Genomic DNA, 22879 nt, shown 5'->3' on the forward strand with positions numbered 1-22879 from the left:
GTATCTCAATCAAGGTGACAAGAAGCCAAGCAAGAATGAAAAAGAAAACGCAGCAGGCGCAAAGTGGTGCTGCGGTAATAGAATCTGGTGATGCCGGATGCGAAAAGGGAAAAGGGAAAACGCAATTGTATTGTTTGCTCCCACACTTTCCCCCACTTTGATTTGTTTGAATCGCTCACCGATTAGGTCGATTGTAAACAAACAGCCCACACCGCCCGCCCCCACCCGCCACAAGGCTGCGGAGACACGTCAAGTCGCGACTGTGGCTGGTGCTTCCTATCTTCCGAAGTGTGGCTGAAGCTCTACATCGATCTTTGCCCGGCGCAAAGCCGTCGCATTTCATCCCGCCAACTCAAAAAAAGACGACCAAAACACTCCGCCTAAACTGACAGCAAGCTTGTGGTCTCCAGTATCCTACAGAGGCATCGCTGATCCACCACACCTCAAGATGTTCGACTACACCAACTTCGATCACGTCTTTGGGGCGGAGCAGTTCCCTTACGATCGCAAGTCCGTTCAGGAAATCGACACCTACCGCAAGAGCCTCGATGGCGCCCTCTTCATCGACCGGGTCCTGAAAGCCTTGGGTCTCACCAAGTGTATGCTTCCTCCCAGTCGCCTCGAGATCCTCTATGACTGACCTTGGAAATCAGCCAAGACATACCCTCCCAAAACCGAGAATGCTCTGCGCACACTACACCAGCAACTATGCGAAGCCACTATGTCAACGCACCACCGACTCTCGATCTTCTACTACATCCTGCTCGACTTTGACACGAGCCAGACTAGATCCCAGGCATCGTCAAAGTTCGCCGTCACGTCCGGTGTTCCCAAGAACTATCAGATCTTCATGAAGGGTCTTTGGCTTCTGGATCATCAACAATTCGAGGTACGCGCCTCCAACCAAACTGTTGTCACTGGGCAACACTTCACTTACTAATTACTCGAACTACCAACAGAAAGCACTCGAGTATATTGCGCACCCTTCCCTAACTACCGACTTTGCCGATGAGATCATGACAGCGCTTGTGCGCAATGCTCCCGACGGCGACTACACCCTGCCTCTCTCATACTTCCACACTGTCCAGCCAATTCTCAAGACATCCGAGGCTCTCGAGCTTCTCTTCGACGCCATGTCAAGAACTAGCGTCACCGAAGCCCTCTACTTTTCCAGAACCCACGCCGATGCTGTCAGGGCACAGCTGTTCCGCCAGCTTGTCTCCAACGTGATTGGCGCTCCTGCGAACGAAGAGACAGCCGCAAGGTCAACTGAGCTTATTGGGTTGCCCTTTGATGCGGCAGAGGAGGCCTGGTTCGAGGACTTCCTTTCTCGCGAAGATGGAAAGAAGCTGAAGAGAGCGCGAGACACACTCCTCGTGAGAAAGCTGGTGACGGGTAGGCTAAGTGAAGCTGTGCAGGACAAGAATCATGGAGGTGGCTGGGGAGTGGTACTAGAAGGTGTTAAGAGCGGCCTAGGAGGCCGAGCAGAGTGATTACTTTTCTAACTTCTGAGATATTGACGGGTGTTCTATCCCACGACGGGGACGAGTGGTTGATTTCAGCATAGCGATGGCGTTCGGGCAATGCCCTCAAATTATACCTGGAATATCAAGTGAGACTGAAAAAAGGACTGGTCTTCATTAAGTTCACAGTTCCAAACCTAATGACTTGACAAAGCGAGTTACTCCCGCGTCGGCGTCCTGCCATGCATTTGTTGAATTGCGACTGTTCACCTCGGTGACGCCAAGGTGTGATGGTTCCACCGAGATTACACCGAGAAATCCCGCGTCTGACTAAGCTCCGCGTCGAGTCACACCTTGCAGGTCACCCCCCGGCCGCCCGCACCGCCCGCCCACACCATGGAGTCCAGTCACTTTAGCTGCGTCAACCGCTTCCGCCGCCTTACACCAAATCACCCGTCCTTCACCGTCTCTCATCTCGCGTGTTACAACTCACTTTTCATTCCCCCCTCGTGACGGCGATCTGCGGTGATGATGCTTCGCTTGCTTAAGACCTCTCCATCTCTTATTCCGTTCGGAGTCACCATTGCGTCGGGACGATGAGCAACCCCGCTAAAGGCGTCAAATTTGTCGGCTCCGACTCTTCGGGGCTTCCCTTGAAGCGGAAGCAGGTTCTGCAGGCCTGCGAATCATGTCGCAGAAAGAAGGTCCGCTCGAACCAAAAACGATTCCACTCGACTTAGACGCATTTCTTCTTACATGACAATTATAGAAACGCTGCATCCACGGGGAACCTCCGCCGTTGGAGCCCGCCCATGACGGGTGTGCGGGTTCTTCGCCGCCGGACAACGCTGGGTTGGTTTCCTAATCAGGCAACTTTGATGATCACCTTTGGCTGACTGAACCCTTTCTTCCCAGACAACATGTCATCGCCGGCACTAGTTCGCCAAGCAAACATCGTCACTCAGCGTCTGTGAACGCTGATGCCGTGCTGTCCACGACCCCTGTTCGCCGTGAATCTGCCACGGCGGGCCATTCGGAGCCAGCGCAGACTCCACAGACGCGCTTCGTTGGCGATCTTAACCCGGAGGGCATGTTCGCCGAGGCCGCCGACTCAGATCCGGCCGCTAATCCTACACAGAAGGCCGAGGTGGGTGTCTGGCTTCCGTCACTCAATGCCGCTTCGGCACAGTCGACCACCTCCGTTGTTTCGCGTCCGTCGGCCATTATCGACAAGGTCTTGCTGCCTTATGTCAAGCAGAATTGTCTCACCTGTGTTCCACCGGAGAAGGACTATAAACATCTCCACAAGGTGTACCAAGATAAGATCCATCCTATTTTTGGCCTAATCCCTGACGAGGCTTTGGATGATGGCGATTCCCCAGCAGGTATTGTCATGCGACAAGTGGTATGTCTGGCTGCTGCCACTGACCCTGACATGAAGAGCCACTTGCGCCTCGCTACGCAGGGGAATAAGAGGCTCTCTTACCAAGACTTCTCCCAGACATTGTCTAGCTCTATACGGGCCATCCTAGATACGAGCTTGATCTCGGACCGGACGATACACATACGTGCCTTGTGCATGCTATCACTGTATGCCCAGCCTTCAGGTGCTGATGAAGCAGATTTGCCTGCTCAACTTGGCGCCAGGGCCGCGCACCATTCGCAGACCCTCGGGCTGCACCTCTTTCACTCCAGCAACGACTCTCTTGATACCCTTTTTTGCGCTGTTTGGGCACTAGATCGTATCAACGCGGCGACCTACGGAAGACCTTGCGTCCTGCACGAGGGTGACATCGGTCCCGGGCTAGACGACTGTTTCCGCAGACAAGCGCCCTGCTTCCAACTTTTCCTATCGGTCGTGCAGTGGCTGGATAAGGTGATTGAGCTCTATCGTCCGGGTGTTATTGCTCAGTCGCTGGAAGCAAAGCCCTTTATCGATTTACCAGTCCTCGAGCCTATGATCCTCGAAGCCAATGCGTTGCAGGTTCCCACGCCGCTTCTTGGTATGTTCAAGAAGCTCTTCTCTCACCCCATGTCAGTATGCAATACTAACCCTCAAAAGCCACAATAGAGGTCTTCTACCACGCCGTAATCATCCTCTCATGCCGCTTATCCAGACCAGGACCCCCAGCACAATACGCGTCATCAGTACCACCGCCCTCAGCAAACGCACGACGCTCTCTCGCAGCCGAGCGAATATCCTCCGCCATCCGCCGCGATCACCTCAGCCCGGTCCCTCTCGTCCCATATGCCCTCTCTCTAGCCCTCAGCGTCGAGTACCGCAAAATGCGACACAGTGCCCTTCCCATGTTCCGCGCCCGCGCCCGCAGCGCATTCAAGTCCAACTCGGAGCTCATGAAGCGGTTCGGCGACGTCTTCTGGAGCGCACGGGTCGTCGCGGGACTGGGCGAGCGAATCCTGCGAGAGATGGAGCGGGCTGCAAACTCCATTGCCCAAGAAGGGGGTGCGGCTTTGCCATCGGCTGCTGCTGTTGTCGACGTACCTGTGAATGGTAAAATCGACGAGCCTTTGGTGGTTGACGGGGCACCGGCCGAGCCGCCGTCGGCTCCCTTGGCTCCTGCGTCAACCGCCGAGCTCCCGGCGCTGGAAGCGATTGACTTTTCGATTGTCGATGCGATGCCGCATCTAGATGTCTTTGGCCACTTCGATCCGAGCTTCAACCTATCGGCAGTCGATAACGCTTTGGAGGCTAACCTCGATATAGGGCTACCCCTCAACTGGGGTGAGTGGGATCAATTTGCTGGTTGAAGATTCCTCTCCACGTACCGATTCGAATGATTCTTTCTACCACACCAAGATTTAGGATTTCCCACGCCTCAGATGCATTGATGGCACAACGTTTTGGCTGAGATATCCAGGCTATCACCGGACTATCAGTCACGGCATGTTGTGGTGATTACCTAGCCCAATGGCATCTTATACCCATTAACTCCCGCGTCCGTGGACCGCGTTACAAGCTCACTCTACCGACTTGAACACTGCGTAGCTATATCACAGCAAACCAAAGGTCTAGGGGTTTTGCAGGATATGCATGGCTACTGATATCCTCCTCAAGAGGTTGGCGCACTAATACCGCCAAAGAGACTCGAGTTGCCCCGGAAGCATCGATGTGGTTTACATGTGTTCAAGACACGAAGTCCATGCAACCGTCAAGAACTTCAGTCCTTTGAATGTGGGAACAGTCTCATATACCAAGGACAATGCGGATGGCAAAATAGAATATCAAAGTTGTTCCGTAGAATTCAATACCATACGATATCTGCCCTTGCATATTAAGTGTGGTAAAATCGTAAAAGCCACATCCACCAAACAATTTGCATCGTGAGGCTCCATCGGATCAAATTTTCTTTGCGTCATAATTAATGACAGCAAGAGAACTAGATCGTGATTCGAAAGAAACAAAGATGAACTGTCTGTGGCATTATGTAGGACCACCAATCTTTGTGGGTACACTTGTACTCGAACTCGCAACCCTTTCGGGACCAATCACGCTTTACCATTCCACCACTAGGTCATGGACACTTCGAACGCTGCTCATGCTTTTTCTCGCAATTCTGCTGCCTGAGTATGCTCGCGGCGGGAGGTTTGCGAAAATGTTGTGAATATTTCCATGAAGGTACGTACTCTAGCAGGAATACGCAGACGCGCTTCGACCAATGAGCGGCCAAATGCATGATGCTTCCAAGTCGATGACTAATCTTTTGAGATCTCCACTTTATTTTGCCGATGGTCCGGTCGCCACCCTTTGCTGACCACCGGGAAAGCTTCAAAGCTCCACGAGGATTATCAATCGGCCATCTGTCGCACAAAGAGCGAGTCCCTCTCGCAACCTCATCTATGAGCCTCTCGTATTGAATATCGCGTTGAATATGGCTCCGCCTTTGAACTTGCTAATTCGCGCCCTTGTGGCCTTCGAGGATGTGATTATCCGCCAAGTATGCGATTCCCTCCATCCTCCCCGCCCTACGCAGCAAGCTAACCTCGAATGTCAATCTACAGATCCTTAGAAGTCCTGGCTTCCACCGCGGCGTCGGTCGAATCCACCGATACGTCGACGAGAAGCGGAATGGGCCTATGCCGCATGAACCGCTGCGCCAAGGACAGGCGACTGGTACGTTCGAACTTGAGAGTCACGCTGGGACTTGGTTGAAGAGAGGGTAGCTGACGTGCTGAGTTATAGCGAATCCTGAAGACCGAGGCTTTTTGCAATATTTTATCGAGGAGCTGAAAAATCAGTTCCGGGGAACGACAAATCCGCCCCCGCCGGGACCGCCGAAGCGATGAATGAATCCATTTCAGAGAGCATACACTGCCGCGAGTGAGAAATATCTTTCGAGACAGAAGTGCATACTGTAATCTGGTCTGGTTTGGCGTCCGCGTGCAGGCCAAATTAGTGCCGGCATCACGTTATCAAAAAGCTACCAGACGAAGTCTCCGAAGCGAAGGATACAGCGATGCCTATGCGTTTCATTAGTTTGGCCATAGAGGCGGCCCGGAACTCTACTCAACAACCACCTATTACGATACACTGGCCTTAGGATTACCAGCGATATTGGGGCACCCATCTTTTGGGATTACTGGGAGAGCATCACGCCGAGCCCGCGAGGCGCCGTCAGACCCTACCCAAAGACGTGGGTCAACATGATGGCTTGAGGTTGGCAGACTATAAGGTATTCATCGCGCCAGCTCATGAGGGCCGAAGAAAGGGTAGGAGAACAGCTGCCCGCTGTGTGCCCAGATCACAACGGCTAGGCGCTTTCGGGTGCGGGGCCGGCAAGTCGGGTCGATCAGCGTGCCGGGAGCCGTGTACAAAACATGAGCCGCAGAGCGCATTCGTCTGATGTTGACGAACTGCACTCCATGAGTCGGAAGAAACCGACCAGCTCGCAGATATCCCCTCCCCTCCTAGGCGAATACTTGCCTTTTGGAGATACGTTGTAGCGAATAGCATGATGATCCGAAGAAGGGAAACAAGCTTTCCAGATCCGGGGCCCCTTCAATCTCTCCGACCCCATATTGTGAATCAAGTAAGTAGGCGACAACGGTCAAGGGTTGAACACGTCAAACCAATTAAGCATCTCAATACCCGCCCGCTTCGAAACAAGCGTAAATTGACTCCAACCGGCGACTGCCATCTGCGTAGCCCTGGCCCTGGCCTCTGATTGAGGGGTAAGTCGGAGAACGGAGGCAAGCAAGCAAAGTTGCCTCTTTCGGCCAGCGGTAGTCTACGTGATACAACCCTCCTTGGTGTCGTGATATTTCCTCTTCGGGCACTCTGAGAGCGACACTCCGCCCTCAAAAGAGAATGGTCTTCTCCCATATGCTGAAAACGGGCCCTTTCTGCATCTCACGTACCTTCCATCTTCTTGTTTCGGAGCAACTTCCGCTCTCTTCGCCGCCACCATTGCAGCTTTCAGCTCATTGCATTCGTCAAGATCGCGATCATGATCGCGTGGGATTTTCCACCAAGCGCAGTGATGCGTGTTTTGGCAGTTGGCCTGGCCTTGTAAGTCAATTTTGGTCCGTGATGATGAGTGGTTTTCTTGTATGTTTGATTGCGAACGGGAGGCAAGTGCTCCAGCATTTCATGTAAAACCTGCCAGGCTCCCTCGAGACAATCCTGAGGGTGCGTTTTTTCGAGATTCTGTGAGCGTGACAACCCCATATCTTCATCTCTCGCGATGAGATCAGACATCAGCCTCGCCGTGCTAGTGGTACTGGCCCAGACAACCTCCGCCCAACAAACGCCGTACGGCCAATGCGGTGGTAGCGGCTGGACGGGACCGACGACATGTACAGCCGGATGGCACTGTGAAAAGGCAAACGAGTGTAAGTCTCTGCCCAGGTCCCTCATGAACAACATCTAATTCCAGTGCCAGGGTACTCACAGTGTCTCGAGGGATCTGGCTCCTCGCCAACCACTCTTCTTACGTCAACTTCGAAGCCCCCTGCTGGAACAACTGCAACTTCACGCGCGACAAGCTCATCTCAGTTAACAAGCTCTGTTAGATCTTCGTCTGCCAGCGCAGCGCCCACGGCTTGTTCTGGTTCTTTCAGCGACATCTCTGGGGCGGATTATGTCAAGGCTATGACCCCGGGGTGGAACCTGGGCAACACTCTTGATGCTATCCCTAACGAGGGATCTTGGAACAACCCACCTGTTGTCGAAAAGACGTTCGATGATGTTAAGGCTGCCGGTTTCAAGAGCGTTCGTATCCCGGGTGAGCCTATAACCATATCTAATATGTGTCACCATCGATATTGACGGTACGGCAGTCACCTACAATGATCACTTCACCAGCGCAGCGCCCAACTACACCGTTGACGCGGCATGGTTGCAACGTGTTTCGGATGTAGTTGACATGGCCACTGCCCGAGGCCTTTATGTTCTCACAAACGTCCATCACGGTAAGAACACCCATTTCCATCCATTTATCAACAAACTGACGCGCCATGAATAGACTCCTGGAACTGGGCCGACGTGACAAAAGCGACCTCAGATGCAGACGTTCAAGCCCTAAATGACAAATTCTACAATCTCTGGCTCCAAATCGGCCGCAAGCTCGCCTGCAAGCCCAACCTCGTCTCCTTCGAATCCATCAACGAACCCCCCGCCACAACAGCCGACCACGGCGCCCGCATAAACACCCTCAACGACCTCTTCCTCAAATCCCTCGCCGACAGCGGCGGCTTCAACACTCGCCGCGTCGTCAACCTCGTCGGCGGCGGCATGGACGCCACCAAGACGACGCAGTGGTTCAAGGCGCCCGCGGGCATCAAGAACCCATGGGTGCTGCATTACCACGTCTACAGCCCGTACGACTTCATCTTCTCCGCGTGGGGCAAGACGATTTGGGGCTCGGACGCGGATAAGGCTGCCATGAGAAACGAGATGGCGATTGTGAGGGGGAATTTCTCGGATGTGCCGCTGGTGATTGGGGAGTTTGACGCGAGTCCGCTGAATACTGAGCCTGCTGCAAGGTGGAAGTGGACGGATCAGTTTGTGAGGACGGCGGCGGAGTTGAATACTGCTGTTGTGATTTGGGATAATGGGTTGGATCATCTTGATCGCAGTGCCCATGCCTGGCGAGACCCGACTTCGCTCGCCATTCTGAATACCGCCGTCAAGGGGGTGAAGAATTCCTTGCCGGATAGCACTACGGATGCATCAGCCACGACGCAGTCATCATCCGCATACATCTGGAACAAGGTTGGCACTGCGCCGGCGGATCAGACTCTCCCCTGGTTGTTCAACGGCAACACGTTGCAATCGGTGAAGACCAACACTGGAACCACGTTGGCTGCGAATACGGATTACACCGCATCGGCATCCTCAATAACCTTCAAGGCCGCCTTTTTGTCAAAGTATTTAAGTGCCACTGCTGCGCCGGGGAGCAAGGCGAACCTGACCTTGACGTTCTCCGCGGGAGCGACGTCGCAGGTCGAAATCGTGCAGTGGGATGTCCCGGTGGCGAGTGCGACGAGCTCCACGGCCGTTGCGGGAGCCGACTTGAAGATCCCCGTCACCTACAAGGGACTCAAGACGGTTGCTGCTGTTAAGGCTTTGCGGAGTGATGGGGTTTACTTGTTTGATGACTGGACGCAGTATCTTGGACCGTTGCAGCAGGCTCATATCGTAAGTCATCCTTTCCAAACGGATCCTGAAAACCATGGTTCCTTTGGGTCGGGCTATAGAAGAGCACGTACTGACATTGAAAATAGACTTTCAACGGGCAGTGGAACTTTGACGGCGGCAACATCATCCTACCGTCTGCTACGGTTCAGGCTGTTATTTCCGCTGGGAAGGCGACAACGTTTACTTTTGAGTTTTACCCGAGGGTTCCTGGGAACAACATCACTTATACTTTGAACCCATGAGTAGCTGTTCTGGAGCGAAGCTGCTTTCTAGGCTATGAGCTTCGAGCAAATCAGTATTCATGAAAAGCTCGGGCTTGTCAAGTGTGGTTCCGTCTTCTTCGAAAATGTTCTGTAGCTTAATACATTCTCTGTAAATAGGTAGTTGACACTTATTTTAAAGCTCAATAGTACATACATAAAGAGCAAGGGTGTATCTGATCAGTTGTAATACGGATACGTATTATGTCACTACTGTTCATCCCGTCTGGAGGTGGCTCTGTGTATAGCGATACTCTACCACATTGGCAGTCTGCCGTTATCTAAGGCCATAGGTTTCGTCAACTCCTGAGCCCGGGCTATGCAGCTAGGTCATTGTCTTATTTCTCCAGAACTCAGACATACAAAGCTAGGTGAGTGTTCTATGACATGCATAACAGTGCGAAGCGAGATCGGTAAGATTGTCGTCTATGTATTCGTGCACTAGAGAAGTTCACCTCCGTGCTTGAAGTGTTCCTTCTCGTTGCTGTTGTAGATTTGCTGAGCTAACACGTTCCCTCCCATAACTTCTGGGGCACAGATGACTCAACCAAGCGGGAGATGATGTGCCTCGCGACTGAACACAGTCGCGTCTGCGGAATATCATGATCCGATGCCCAAGAGGTTTCAGTCTCGGCACAGTGTTCATCCAGCAGCTCGGGAGGAGGGATGTGGCAACGGGTGCCTCGAAGCACCCTGGTGGGACGGCTAGGAAGCAATGTTATGCTTAGGTAGCATGGAATAGGCATCTAGTCGCTATGAAGCCTTTATCAGTACATTAACTCGATAGCGAACGGCGAGTTTTGGATTTTCACGCCACTTTAAACTTGGACGATACAGGAAGAAGAACGAGTTGCTGCTCTAAAATCCTACTTACTCAATCCTCATTGACCATCAACTACTGTCTCCAATCCGCCTCTACCCAAACACCGAACTTTACGAAATGAAGCAAGTAACCTCTGGCGGCGAGAAGCTTACCACATGTCCCTCTTTCAGGACCCAATCATTGGCCGAATGGCCTGCCTGTCTTCGACGTCAAATTAGGATGACTCAGGCTGCAAGCCAATTAGGGTACCTGGAGCCGGGTAGTTGACACCAATCAACTCCAACGAGCCAAAGAGGAACTGCGCGTCTGCTACGGGATCTGCAGGAACAACTCGATCACTCGGAGGGGGAACTTCAGATGGCGTCAAAGGTGGGGGGAGAACTAAGCATGCTCGTCCATCAATAGACTGCATGTAATGAGCATTGATCCCAGGAGTTTGCCAGAACACCATGTTCGGATCATATTTCGACTTGATCACTGACAGCCTGGCGTAGTTGGCACCCCAAAAGGATTGGGTCCAATTCTTCTCCGCGACGCTTGCCTGCACAAGGAAAGTTAGTTACAGTCACTCCGTTGTCGGACTTAGCATACCTCGTTGATGTAGGCACCCATATCTGGAGCAAGGGTTCGCAGTCCGCTGGCACTTGGTCCATCAACGAGGTGAACCACCGCTCTCCTCCACCCCGGATTCGCCGAGGTGTCTTCGCCAGAGCCTTGCGATGAACCCGGTGCAGTCATGAGTACTCCATAAGTCCCAAGGCCCCCCTTCAACGCGTTTATAATGCTTGGATCTCGAAGATGCTCAGGGGCTAGGAGGCGGCTGTCGTATGGGTATATTCCGTGATTTCTTGGCTGGGGTTTCGGACCCGTTTCGAGAATGAGAGGTCCGTATGTCGTATCAAAGAAGGCTCTATAGTTGTCGAAGTTGTAAGGCTTAGTTTGAAATGGCGTCATGTCGGGATATGATTGCATTTTGGAAAGGATTGGTCCCCAGACGGCATTAGCGTTGGCGATTCCGGAGGCATTCCCGGGATGGACAGCGTAGCACCTGACGGAGCTAACATCGACGTAAATAAAAGCGCTGATGCCCTTTTCTTGTAGTCTGGGCAACTCTCCGAATAGGTATTGCATGGCGTCGCTGACTGGCGTACTTCCGGTCTCCGAGTCGAACACATCCGAACCTGTGATCGTCGAGTTGATGTACCAATTGTACCCAGTCATGGGAATATCAGCGTGTGCCTTCCAGGTGGCTTCGACAACTACACCAAAGGTCCCTCCGCCACCTCCACGAATGGCCCAGAAAAGGTCTTGATTACACACTCTGTTTGCGATCCTGAGCTCCCCATCTGGAGTCACAATCTTTGCTTCAAGCCACTGGTCAACCCCGAGACCATACTGCGCAGTCAATGGGCCGTAGCCGCCGTTCTGTCCCCATCCCCCTGAGACAGCCACCCCAGCTGCAATTGCCTTAGTTCTCAAGAAAACCTTGTCCACAGGAAACTTTCTTACCGGCTGCACCACTGACTGTGAAGAGTCCTGAGGGAGACACTGCGTAGTTGAGAGCCAGTCCGGTAACACCAGGCTGAAATGTGACAGCAGCTTGCACGCCCTGCTGGGGATTGATCACATTCGGCGCGTCGATAGAGTACTCAGGACTGGCAGCACCATCCATAGTTGGAGTAAACAAGTCGAGAACGTTGACCTTGTTCATGAGGGATAAGTCAATAATAAGGCCAGATCCAGCATCGCTCCGGCCTAACTGATCGTGACCGGTGGTGATGACCGAAAGGCGAATGTTATGCTTCGAAGCGAATCGTACTGCTGCCTGTACGATAGATACGTTCTCAGCTCGCACACGGTAATCAGGGAGCCTACCATAGGCGTCACTACCATTCTGCCGGATGACGCCAGGAATGGCGGCTTCCCAAACCTCAGGAGCAGGCCAGTCGTGATCTATACTCAGCTTCCGGCATCCTATTGGGGCCACAGGCGAAGAGACAGCACCAAAAACAAGTACCGATAGGTAAGTAACGACGCAAGGAAGAAGTTTTGCCTTCATGATGAGGGAAATCCAAATGAGACTCAAATGTCGATAAGTGATAATGAATGCTAAAAGCGGGAAAGCAACGTTCCTTATCTACTCAACTGTAGAGACAATCCCGAAGTTACCGGCAAAGCCTCGAAACATCTAACGCAGTATTTACAACACTTTGAGCTTTGCCAAGGAATTTCATGGCTATGTCTCCCATGAATTATAACGATTGGGATTCTCGACACATTAGCAGCGTGCATCGCTGAACAGGGGTCTACCTCTCCACTCGGCTTGTATGTACAAAATAGCGAGCCCTAGGACTAGAACGCCAGTTATATCCACATCAGCAAAGACATATCTGGGTATCATACGGGTAGCTTGGCTATGAAAGCGTTGGTACAAAATTTATGTATATATTGTTAGGCTTCCGAATAGTTTCCCGCGCGCTATAGACGCCGCGCGCGGTGTTCCAACCCCGAATAATACTATGGTCTAACTCCCAGCCCTAGACCGTATGGATAATACCCATGCAAGTCCCTTGGCTTATAGGACATCAGCCACTTGAATCCACTTCGCTAAACTATACCTCGTATTTCGTGTTCGTTATCCCGTATCGTATTCGCTTTTGCCATACAGGCGGTTCGAAATGGATCCCTGACAATTAAGTCGCCCCACCCCCTTTTGGCCCCCCCCTATATTTAGCCCCCCCTTAACATCATAGTCTCAAAACATCGCTACTAACTATACTTAATTATTTAACTATTTTTTATTATTATAATAATATAATTAAAATTATCCCTAAGTAATTTAACCCTTACGAATTAACTAGGACTAATAAAATAGTTATTAACGTCTTCCTAAGCTCTTTAAATATTTTTAATACTAGCGAACTTAATATTTAAATTTATTAAAATACTCTTCTTTTTTTTAAATATTATATACTAAACTTTTATTTTTAAAATATAAACTTAATACTAAGTTATAGCTAATTAATAAGTTTACTTATTAAAAGCTTTTTTTATTTTTTTAAATAATAGTCGTTAAGTATTCTTATTTAAACTAAGCTTTATAAATAGCTTTAAGTACTTATAGAGCTCTCTAACTTTTTTAAGAGTTAATTAGTTAATAACTAACGTTATAAAGGCCTAGTTAACGTTTTTTTTAGTATTAGTAATTAATTAGTTAGTAATTATAATCTAGTTTAATAGCGTAACTAAGTTAAGTAATATTATTAAATTAATTAATAATTTATTTATATTAAGTAGCTATAGCCTAGTTATTTTTTAACTACTTTATATATTATTTTTTATTAAACTAACTAAACGAGTAGTATTATAATAAGTTAAAAAAAGCGCTTTTTAATAATAATAAAATTATTTATTATTTTATATTTACTAAGCTCCTTTTTATAAATAAACTTAATAGGACTAAATATTATTATATTTAATAACTAAAGGATATAAGAAGTATATAATAATAAGAATAATAAGTAAATATTATTAATATAATACTCTTATATAAATTTAATTATTATATAACTCCTATATTTATATAAAATTAATAGTCGAAGTTCTTTTTATAAGTTAACCCCCCTTATTATAAGAGTATTAGTTTAGAATAAAAAAACCTTTTTTAATTAGTTAAGGGTAGTCTTATTAATAGTTTAGTTATTATTTATTATTATAAACTCTTAATTATAATATAAGCGAAGTTTAAAAAAGAACTACTATTACTATACTATCTTCTTTTTATATATAACTAGTAGTTTAATAGCTTTATTATTAACTAAAATATACTTAATAATAAAGACCTAAGTACGTAATCTAAGCTCTTTTTTTCGTATTATTTTAGTTTTTATTATACTTAAAACTAGGCTATTAAATCCCTTATCTTTAAGGATATTAGTCTTATTTATATTATACTTATTAACTTATTTAATATTAAAGATCTTTAATATATTAAGTAATTAAAACCAGGGCTTAATAACTTTAATAATTACTTTATTAATACGTTTAGAATTAATAGTACGACTTCTTTAAACCTTAATTAATAAGTTCTTTTTAAAAAAAGTATTTATTTATTTCTTATTAATAAGATTAATATCCCCCTAAATACGCAAAACTTACTTAGTAAATTCCTTAACTTATTTATATATTAATATAATATTTAGATTATATTAAATATAAACTTATTTAGCTAGCCTATTCTCTTATTAAAAAAGAAGTTTTTAAAGCTTAATAAAAGCCCTTGCTCGATTTTAATAGCCCTTTATATAATTATAAAGTATTAATTTTAAAATCCTATAGTTAATCGAGGCCTTATAGAATAAAAAACCGTTTTTAATAATATTAAAAGCCTAATTAATTTTATTTTTAGTATATAAAACTATAATATATTAATAAATAATTATAAAAAAAAGAATTATATTTAGACGATTTTTATAATTATTATAGTGGTTTATATATTATAGGTTAGATTATAATAAGGTAGTTAGGAAGAAATTAAAGGGGGGCCAAATGTAGGGGGGGGCCAAAAGGGGGTGGGGCGACTTATTCCTTGTGTCGGCTGGCAGGTTAAAATCAACGTCAGCCGACGATTAGCGGTCTAGGCGCTGCGATTGTCGCTTTAACTCCAAAGTAGGTAAGAATTGGAAAGTAATTACTACGAGTCGATGGATGCTAACATCATGTTACGACCGAACATGCACAGCCAAGGCCGGGGATGCCCCACAGGCTTGCGGCGGCTACAGTGCGGACTCGCAACATTACCAACTTCTCCTCATCCAGCAATAACGTTCCAAACACAGCTTCTCACTCTCTCACCGGGCGCTATCCCAAAACGGAAGGTAAACATGAACGGCGCGAAGCCATGTCGGGCCTCTTTACCGCGAGAGTTGCATCTTCAGATCTTAAAGCATGTCGCAAATGCCTACGGCTCACCGACCTCGCCCAGTCGCGGCATAGCAGGCTACGCCAGCGTATCCAAAGATTGGCAAGATTACTTCGAGAGTCTAATATTCAAGAACTTCATTCTGCGGCTGCAAGACCTCAGTTCGTTCAGGGAGCACATGTAAAGCCCCAGGAGGCGCGGCTATGTCCGGCACATCTGGCTTCGCCTTGAGGAGCCTCAGCCCGAAGAGGATGGCCCGGCTTTACCGTGGAATCAATGACGGAGCCCATTTGCAACAGCTGCGCTGTATCTATGGAATTCTCTGGCGTCATGGGAAGTTGACCAGGCCGGAGAAGGATTAACGCTCTAGATAAGCTCCCATACACTGGCGGGGCTCATCAGATATAACAATTATACGCCAAAGGACGACGTCGATCACTATTCGAGTGTATCTTGAGACCGGGTCTCTTGCGTAGCACGATGAGTCTGAACCCTTCAGTCACACGAGCCTACTCTGGATTGCCCACATGGGTCAAGGTCAAAGTATTTCGATACATTCCAGAGCTATCAAGGCCCTTTATTCGTACGATGTCAAGCTTAGCCGTGTATGGTTACCGTTCGTGCAAGTCGTTATCAAGTTTCTTCTGCGGAGGGCAAATACACGCAACCAGTGACCGGATTCTTTGGATCAAATCATCAAGAGTCTTCCTCGCTTAATGCAGATTCATTTTGAGAGGTGGCGGCTTTGCAGCGTAGGAGCGGAGAGACGCTGGCTTAAGGTAGGAGGTCTTCTCTACGAATGCCATCTCCGCCGATCTCTTCTTCTGTTTTCATGGGATGACTAATGGTTCATAATTACATCTAGGCCTCAGTGACATGTGCCGGCACGGCCTTCCACCTTCGCTAAAGAAGTTTGAAATCTTACACGGAGGGTCCAGCACCCCCTACTTTGCGCGTGTCTTCTATAGAGGAGTTGAAGTATAAGAACCAGTAAGCTCCATGGTGCAAGTTGTCTTCTTGTGGAACAATTGGCGCTTTGCTTTATCGTTGATGCCGATGATTTCCTGAACAACGCACCTAACTTCCCGAAACTGAAGACGCTCACTCTAACTGCCGAGATGTTTCTTGGAGAGAGCGGCGACAGCGATGAAGCCATTGAAAGGCGAACAAAGATCAAGACGCTGCTGTTATTGGCTGCGATGGCGGCTTGCCGGATGCCGAAACTTGGGCTCATGGAGATATGGAATGGTCGGGTCGGGTAGTTTAGTATATCTAGGTATAAGGTCGACAATGGGCTTGCTGGGATCACTTGGAAGAGTACCCGGGACGATGTTGTCGTTGATGATGATATCGTGAAAGCTTGGGAGGCTACGGCGAGGATTCATGCGGGAGATGACTTGCGGAGTTCGGTTGTACAGCTGCCGGATGGCCAGTACACGTATTATGGCTCTGTGTTGCAGCACTTGGAGTTGAAGGAGCACTTCATCGATGAGGCCTCTGCTGCTCAGATGACGTAAAAGATTTCGCGAGAAAAGTCATAGAGGGAAGCTTGAGAAAAGCCAGGTATGGTGTAGATGACCGAAAATGCGCTGGTACTAATGTCATAGATCATAGCAAACACATCTGTCTTTACGCGTCGTTAGTAACGCGATCTCGCAGTGCGAAACATGTAACTCGGTCACGATAGATTAATCTCCAAGGCTTTTCTCCTACGCGAGTGCAAATATCATAACAGGTTTCGTCTATAGTATACAAAGTAGCAGCGAGACATTCCAAGCCGAAGGAGATGGTCGTTGCCGTGTCCTGCCCGGCATTGCCCCACATTTCGGCCCCGAGACAGTCCGCCTCTCGCCACTAAATGTTCTTCCGGCTTCGCGAGGAACCGCACGCGGCACCCGACCAGGCCGAGAGGCTACGGGGGTCCGTCCTAGCTTATTTCGGGGGCACCCTGGAGCTCCGACATGGCCTCCACACCATATTCGTTTGCACCAGTGCCGTAGTGCCTTTTCATACCTCACCATTTCCGTGACCCTCCAAGGTACTGGGGTCGACAATTGAGCCAGGGAAAATCCCCGGATACCTTTGGAAATAGGCGGTAACTACAGAATTTTACTGGTTTCAGTGCCTTCTGCACCAAACAGCAGACAACGCGCATCTTCACAGTTGGCAAGTTGCACGAAGGGGTGGTGTGGTGCCAGGTCGCCCTATTGATCCCAGCAACCGGCATTTAGATTGCCTTACCTAAGACGCTAATTCTCCCCTCAGGGTTCTCTCTATCCACAAAGGTGAAGCGGCTTTTGCGCACCGCAACCGCACAACTGTGCACATTCCAAGCGCACAGCTCTAAGCGCACAACTGTGCGCTTCGCAGCCTGTCTGCCTGAAGGAGATTGCGCAGAATGACGGCAATGGATGCCTGGCTACATGTGGGAGATTGAATGCGAGATATGTGTGTTGAATTAATGACATTGGTTCCCATCTCCTTTCAATTCTCTGCTTCTTTCCTGACACTTCTTCGCTTCTGCATCTTCCTCCAGCACACACTCACAGTTCATCCATAGAACAGGTTCATACTAGCTTATACAACTCAATCACGCTCCATATCATGTTCTCAAGTCCCATTCTAATTTCTGTTTTTATTTTATGCCCTGTCCTTTAATTTGCATTTATACTCTCTTTGCCTTTAAACACCCATGCCATACAAAATCCTTCCAGTAACGCCGAGACTAAACCCACGCCCATATCCTTAACTCCCGACCAAACCTCGGCCGCGGCTGCTTGTACGGTAGTTTCGACGCAATCGTCAACGATTATCTCAGTCCATCCACTGCTCAACCCACGGCTCGAAGCTCTTCTTAAACTCACCCCACGCTGGGACTGGGAGCTCGTTCTTCTGAAGAGGAAGAACGCCATTTGCCGCGGGATTCTCCTCGGCCTCCCGTACACTCTGTTTACCCAGTACCCTCCGGTACAATCTAGGGATGATACCTCTCTAACATACTTGTACAAGACAGCCATGCCGGGTGTCACGAATAAGCCGATCACCATCAGGACTTCAGGCCTGGGCCGAGCTATTTCAACGATCAGAATACTTGGCATAAAGACGCGGATGAGATGACAACTATCGACATACCTTTCTGTCCTTGAGAAGAGCGTGTGACCTCACCTCGGCGGTCTCAATACTTAGGTGTCGAAGAAGGAAGGAATTGCTTAGACATCGGTCAGCCATATTCGCCTCAGCCCGACGAGGTAAACCTACGTGAACCAAATACGCCAACCCCAGCGTCACCAAGACCACTCGGAGGAAGAACTTCGTCAAAGACCTGGTGGCGATCGATGAACAGAGCACATCCAAGCAAAGCACCGCGCCAGCTTGAATAAAGTGGCTGACTTCTTTGACGTTACCTCCAACGGCAATCAGCCAAGCCATCAAGAGGCACTCCACCGAGCTCTGAGGTCGCAGGACCGAGTCGGCTGTCCAATTGCGACTCCGGAAAAGGAGGTTGTGCTGGATCTCAGTCCCTGCCCCAGCGGAGATGATGATCATCGGCACAACATGAAGCGTCGGGCCGCCAGGGAGGAGGTATACGGCCGCGGGCACGACACCCGCCAGTGCGAGAACCGTTCTCAAGCGAGTTCGGCGCCCTAGTGGCAGATGAAGAGCGCTGACTGCAACACCGTACACCAGGCCGAAGCCGAGTTGAGCAACCATTGCTCGAGAGACGGAGATGTCAGTTGCCAGAATCTCTGTGACAAGGATGACGAGAGGGTTGGCGACGCGACCCCTCTGCTGAACATCCTCACCCTGCTGAGGAGCACCGTCTCGTCCAAGGATGCGACGGTACAGTCGATGACAGTACCTGCGCACTCCTCTGGAGCACGCGGCCAAGTTGGCACCGGCGTCCCTGAGGATCTGAAAGGGCATCTGCTATATTCCCTATATTCTCTTTTTATACGGTTGTCGGTAGCCGAGTTGACGAAGTCGACAATGCTGGTACTAGTGTGCCATCGTCAGCTTCATCATTTCTCCGTCGTGCCTCCATTCTCAGATGTAGTACCGTCCCAACTCGTGCCGTGCATGATGGCATCGTGCGTATGTGGGACTTGATCCATCATCACACCTTTAGCCCACTCGGTCGGCACCACTCGGTGGCTTCCAGCTTCGGCCCAAGCCATTGACTGTCGACGAGGTCCACCAAGAAAGATACAAGAGCCCAAAACTTACCTGAGGCGTTGAGTATTCACGATCTGAAAAGGTTGCCTTTACGCCCCAAACGATTCGAAGTATTGTTGTCCCGGTTATGATTGGTTATGAATGAAAAATTGGGAGTGAGGAACATTAGCTGCGTGGAAGAGGAAGCGATGATGGAACATATATCAAGCTTGCAAAGAGGGGAGTCCCAAAGACCCCCAAATTCTCGAACAGCACTTCAACTCGGTCGATGACATCCGTCTGGTCACCCCTCTGCTCTGCATCCCGACGCAGACCATCGTCGTCTCTCTCCTGTCCGAGGGCCTCTGGCTCAACCGCTAAGGAGCTCGCCAATCATTCGTCACTACCTGCGCCCCTTCCCCAGGTTACCGATTGATCAAAGAACCCCAAATGACGGCATCTTTGGTCCAATCGGGCGGTCGAAGCCGCCGCATAACAACTCCTTAACTCGCCGTCATCGCCGATTGGCTTTTACAGAGGCCACCAGCCTGCCCACACCTGTTGAAGTACAAGGCGACCAAGCTAACAAAAGGAGGGGTAAATCGCCCAAGCCTCGACTCGTTACACGACGTCATGGTCTGATGGAATCGGCGGACGATGCTCTCAAGGAGGCAAGGATGCTTGCTGTGATCCCACTCGCCAGTTTACGACGTACAGCGTTGACATGTCTCGGTCCCCAGACTTGTTTTATCTCTACGTATCTAAGGAGTGTAAGACTACAAGCCATAGTCATTAAAATGTATCATATCGTAATTGTGATTGGTTGAGGCTAACAACTAGTCTGTCCAGTGACATTCCCTCAACAAACGCCACATGTCAACCCAACCCGAGGCTTACCGCTCCCCAATTTCTCACGCGCAGCCCAGTTTTCCTAACACTTTTGACTTCCCCTCTTTTGTCGTCATTTGTGAATGTGTCTCTCGTGTTTGATCAAAGACCTCGTCTAATAGCCCATCGGCGATGCGCTCTACATGATTTCTCGCCTACCATCTACTCCAGATCACAAGAAAGCGCTAGTTTACCCGAGGCCGATACCGCTCCCTTGAAGCGTTGTTTGGCCGGTCACAAGAGAAATCCTGTTCGGCTCAAATCTGCTGGCACGTTTGTCATTCTACACAGCTACTAGGCTAGCCCATCCCCCACGGTTCTGTTCCGCACTTGATCAAACATGGCTGTTCCGTGTCTAGCCATGATGTTTGATGACAGGGCCACACATCAAGTACGACAGCTGCGTGAAGACTACGGATTCAACAATCAACACACATGGCCTCGGCGCGACCAGCTCGCCATTCCCCAGTACAACAGCCAAATGGCCGTGGATACACTTCACACTCCCCCATTGGTCAAACCCGGGAAAAGCACGTGGAAAGCGTCATGTGACCTCGCGACACAACTATCCAAGATAACGGCTTATCTCAGGTAGCCCGACTTCCGATTCCAGTCCAAATAAGTGGCTAGTCACAAGTTACGAGCATAGTATTAACGATTCAACAGATCCTGTGTATTGCAACGCCCCAGGCTATCCTGTATAGCAGACTCTAGAATTTCTTCTATTGAGAAAACAAACACCATAGGCCATGTCTCCACAAGCCCACAGACATCTTCATCAGCCGTTGCTCCACAAAAAGGAGCTTCTGAACTCTCTTCATCCGCGAGGGCAAGGCCATATGTCCACCAATCAAGACCAAGCAAGAGGTTACAGGGCAATGACGACGACTCTGACCGCGATGATGAGGAACCCAAAGCCTCCATGAGCAAGAGAGCGAGGTCAAAGAGCACGCAACACCAATTTGCCTGTCCTTTTTGGAAACTGGACCCAAACAAGCAGCGTTCATGTTACAGTGCCACGCTCTCGGAGATCAGATACGTCAAACAGCATATACTTCGACGTCACGTGCAGCCAACTCACTGTATAATCTGCATGGAAACTTTTGACACCCTCAAGGATCTTGACCATCACTTGATGCAAAGGTCTTGCACAGCCTCGTCAGACCCTGGATATGAAGGAATCAATGAATACCAGAGACTTGAACTTCAGTATTGGTCAGCCAGAAGAGGCTCATCTAAAGTAGATCAATGGTTTGAACTATGGGATATGATATTCCCCAGCATTCCCCGTCCGGATTCGCCATTCATAGACGAAGAAGTCTTTGGAAAGTCCCACCCCGGATATGTTCCAGAGCAGTTGAACGCATTCACAGTTCATGGAGCACCTGAGATGTCGCTCAATCCATGGAACTCGAACAGAGGCCTACCATCACTGGACACTGATGGCTACAAGATCGCCAACAAGAGACTCAGACTTGCTTGTCCTTATAAGAAGATGTTTCCTCAGATGATCAGCTCATCACGACGGCGGATCTGCTTTGTAGGTGAATGGAATTCGGTTCGTCACGTCAAGTAAGTCCACGTAGGCCAAATAACAAGCGTTGTATCCCGCTGATAATTGTTTAAGGGAACACATTTACAGGTTTCATAAAGGACCGCGGCTATCCTGCCCTCGGTGCCATATGCCATTTGTATCGATGTCAAACAAGACTGAACATTTGCAAGCAGAAAGAAGATGCACCCCGACAGAAGAGCCTCTTCAAGTTCTATTGATTAGTGGAGATCAAGAGAAGCGGCTACGAAAAAAGTCCAGTTTGACAGACGAAATTGACAAGTGGAGAGAAATGTACTTGATACTCTTTCCTGACGCAGAAGAAATACCAAATCCTTGTGAGTTGTTCCCACCAAAAAGAACCGCCACGGAAACTCATATGGTCCAGACCTTGGACAGTCAGAATCTTGTGAGCACGGAAAGGCTTGTGTAGTTGAAAGATACGCGGAATATTTGGATAGAGAACTGCCTCGACGTCTTCGAAGCGGACTGAATGATTCCGATCCTGGACTGCTGGACGACAGAACGATGAGCCAAATTATGGACATTGTCAGAGGGGCCCAACGTTCTCTTTTCCAACAGTATATGTCCTCAAACTGGTTCAAAGTCAACGGGGAGTGGAAGAAGATCGAGTATACGTCTGTCGAGGGTTCCAAGCCTTCGGACTTGACTTTTGATGCTCGTACGGAACCCGATGACCCAGATACATCAACGACGGGGGCATTTGAAAGTATCATTCCCTGTCCTCCACCATCGACGGGCTCAGGCTATGAGGCTGCATTCGAATACATCTTTCCTTTCAGAATCAACGTCTCGGACCCCGGCTGGCCTATTTCTTTCAACCCTGATGAAGCGCCCATGGGTGGCTCGAACACCGCGAACAACCTCTCATCAGAGCTGCCAACATCTAGTGGAGGCTCGTCAATGCCGTCCCTAACTCCATCGGCGTATATCGCTTATCAAGAAGAACATGATTTCTCGTTGCTACCCACGCCGCACTTCTTAGATTTGGGGTATATGTTGCCCGAAGAAGCGGGCCATACCGGAATGGAATTGGCGAGTCACGGAGAGGACACCTCGAATTCGGCCGAGTCTCAACACGCTTGAAGCGAGAGATGGTAAGCTTGCAGCTTAGCAGCAGGGTAGCGGTTGACATGCGGGTT

General features: G+C 49.2%; 8 protein-coding genes across 8 annotated transcripts; 6 read left to right on the plus strand and 2 right to left on the minus strand.

The window, feature by feature from the left end:
- Nucleotides 1–448: 448 nt before the first annotated feature.
- Nucleotides 449–1493, plus strand: CCOS01_11090 (uncharacterized protein; the record flags this gene model as incomplete). Its single annotated transcript, XM_060459243.1, has 3 exons — nt 449–599; nt 654–889; nt 960–1493. The coding sequence occupies 3 exons, from the start codon at nt 449–451 to the stop codon at nt 1491–1493; spliced, it is 921 nt and encodes a 306-aa protein (XP_060309975.1).
- A 566-nt stretch (nt 1494–2059) lies between these two features.
- CCOS01_11091 (fungal specific transcription factor) lies at nt 2060–4232 on the plus strand (the record flags this gene model as incomplete). The annotated part of the gene is made up of 4 exons (XM_060459244.1): nt 2060–2167; nt 2233–2315; nt 2379–3466; nt 3526–4232. 4 exons carry the CDS (start codon nt 2060–2062, stop codon nt 4230–4232), a joined length of 1986 nt encoding a protein of 661 aa, XP_060309976.1.
- A 1121-nt stretch (nt 4233–5353) lies between these two features.
- CCOS01_11092 (uncharacterized protein) lies at nt 5354–5768 on the plus strand (the record flags this gene model as incomplete). The annotated part of the gene is made up of 3 exons (XM_060459245.1): nt 5354–5419; nt 5484–5595; nt 5665–5768. The coding sequence occupies 3 exons, from the start codon at nt 5354–5356 to the stop codon at nt 5766–5768; spliced, it is 282 nt and encodes a 93-aa protein (XP_060309977.1).
- A 1397-nt stretch (nt 5769–7165) lies between these two features.
- CCOS01_11093 (endoglucanase B) lies at nt 7166–9362 on the plus strand (the record flags this gene model as incomplete). Its single annotated transcript, XM_060459246.1, has 5 exons — nt 7166–7313; nt 7364–7705; nt 7761–7892; nt 7946–9120; nt 9207–9362. 5 exons carry the CDS (start codon nt 7166–7168, stop codon nt 9360–9362), a joined length of 1953 nt encoding a protein of 650 aa, XP_060309978.1.
- A 1055-nt stretch (nt 9363–10417) lies between these two features.
- On the minus strand, nt 10418–12262 carry CCOS01_11094 (isoamyl alcohol oxidase; the record flags this gene model as incomplete). The annotated part of the gene is made up of 3 exons (XM_060459247.1): nt 10418–10744; nt 10795–11660; nt 11713–12262. 3 exons carry the CDS (start codon nt 12260–12262, stop codon nt 10418–10420), a joined length of 1743 nt encoding a protein of 580 aa, XP_060309979.1.
- A 5676-nt stretch (nt 12263–17938) lies between these two features.
- CCOS01_11095 (uncharacterized protein) lies at nt 17939–19048 on the minus strand (the record flags this gene model as incomplete). Its single annotated transcript, XM_060459248.1, has 3 exons — nt 17939–18070; nt 18257–18305; nt 18396–19048. 3 exons carry the CDS (start codon nt 19046–19048, stop codon nt 17939–17941), a joined length of 834 nt encoding a protein of 277 aa, XP_060309980.1.
- A 1456-nt stretch (nt 19049–20504) lies between these two features.
- Nucleotides 20505–21740, plus strand: CCOS01_11096 (uncharacterized protein; the record flags this gene model as incomplete). The annotated part of the gene is made up of 3 exons (XM_060459249.1): nt 20505–20755; nt 20831–20962; nt 20993–21740. 3 exons carry the CDS (start codon nt 20505–20507, stop codon nt 21738–21740), a joined length of 1131 nt encoding a protein of 376 aa, XP_060309981.1.
- Nucleotides 21741–22244: 504 nt separating this feature from the next.
- CCOS01_11097 (uncharacterized protein) lies at nt 22245–22823 on the plus strand (the record flags this gene model as incomplete). Its single annotated transcript, XM_060459250.1, has 1 exon — nt 22245–22823. The coding sequence occupies one exon, from the start codon at nt 22245–22247 to the stop codon at nt 22821–22823; it is 579 nt and encodes a 192-aa protein (XP_060309982.1).
- Between the last annotated feature and the right edge of the window lie 56 nt (nt 22824–22879).

Source organism: Colletotrichum costaricense (assembly GCF_030867565.1).
Source record: "Colletotrichum costaricense strain IMI 309622 chromosome Unknown Scaffold_12.1, whole genome shotgun sequence".
Taxonomy (NCBI): Eukaryota; Fungi; Ascomycota; class Sordariomycetes; order Glomerellales; family Glomerellaceae; genus Colletotrichum; species Colletotrichum costaricense.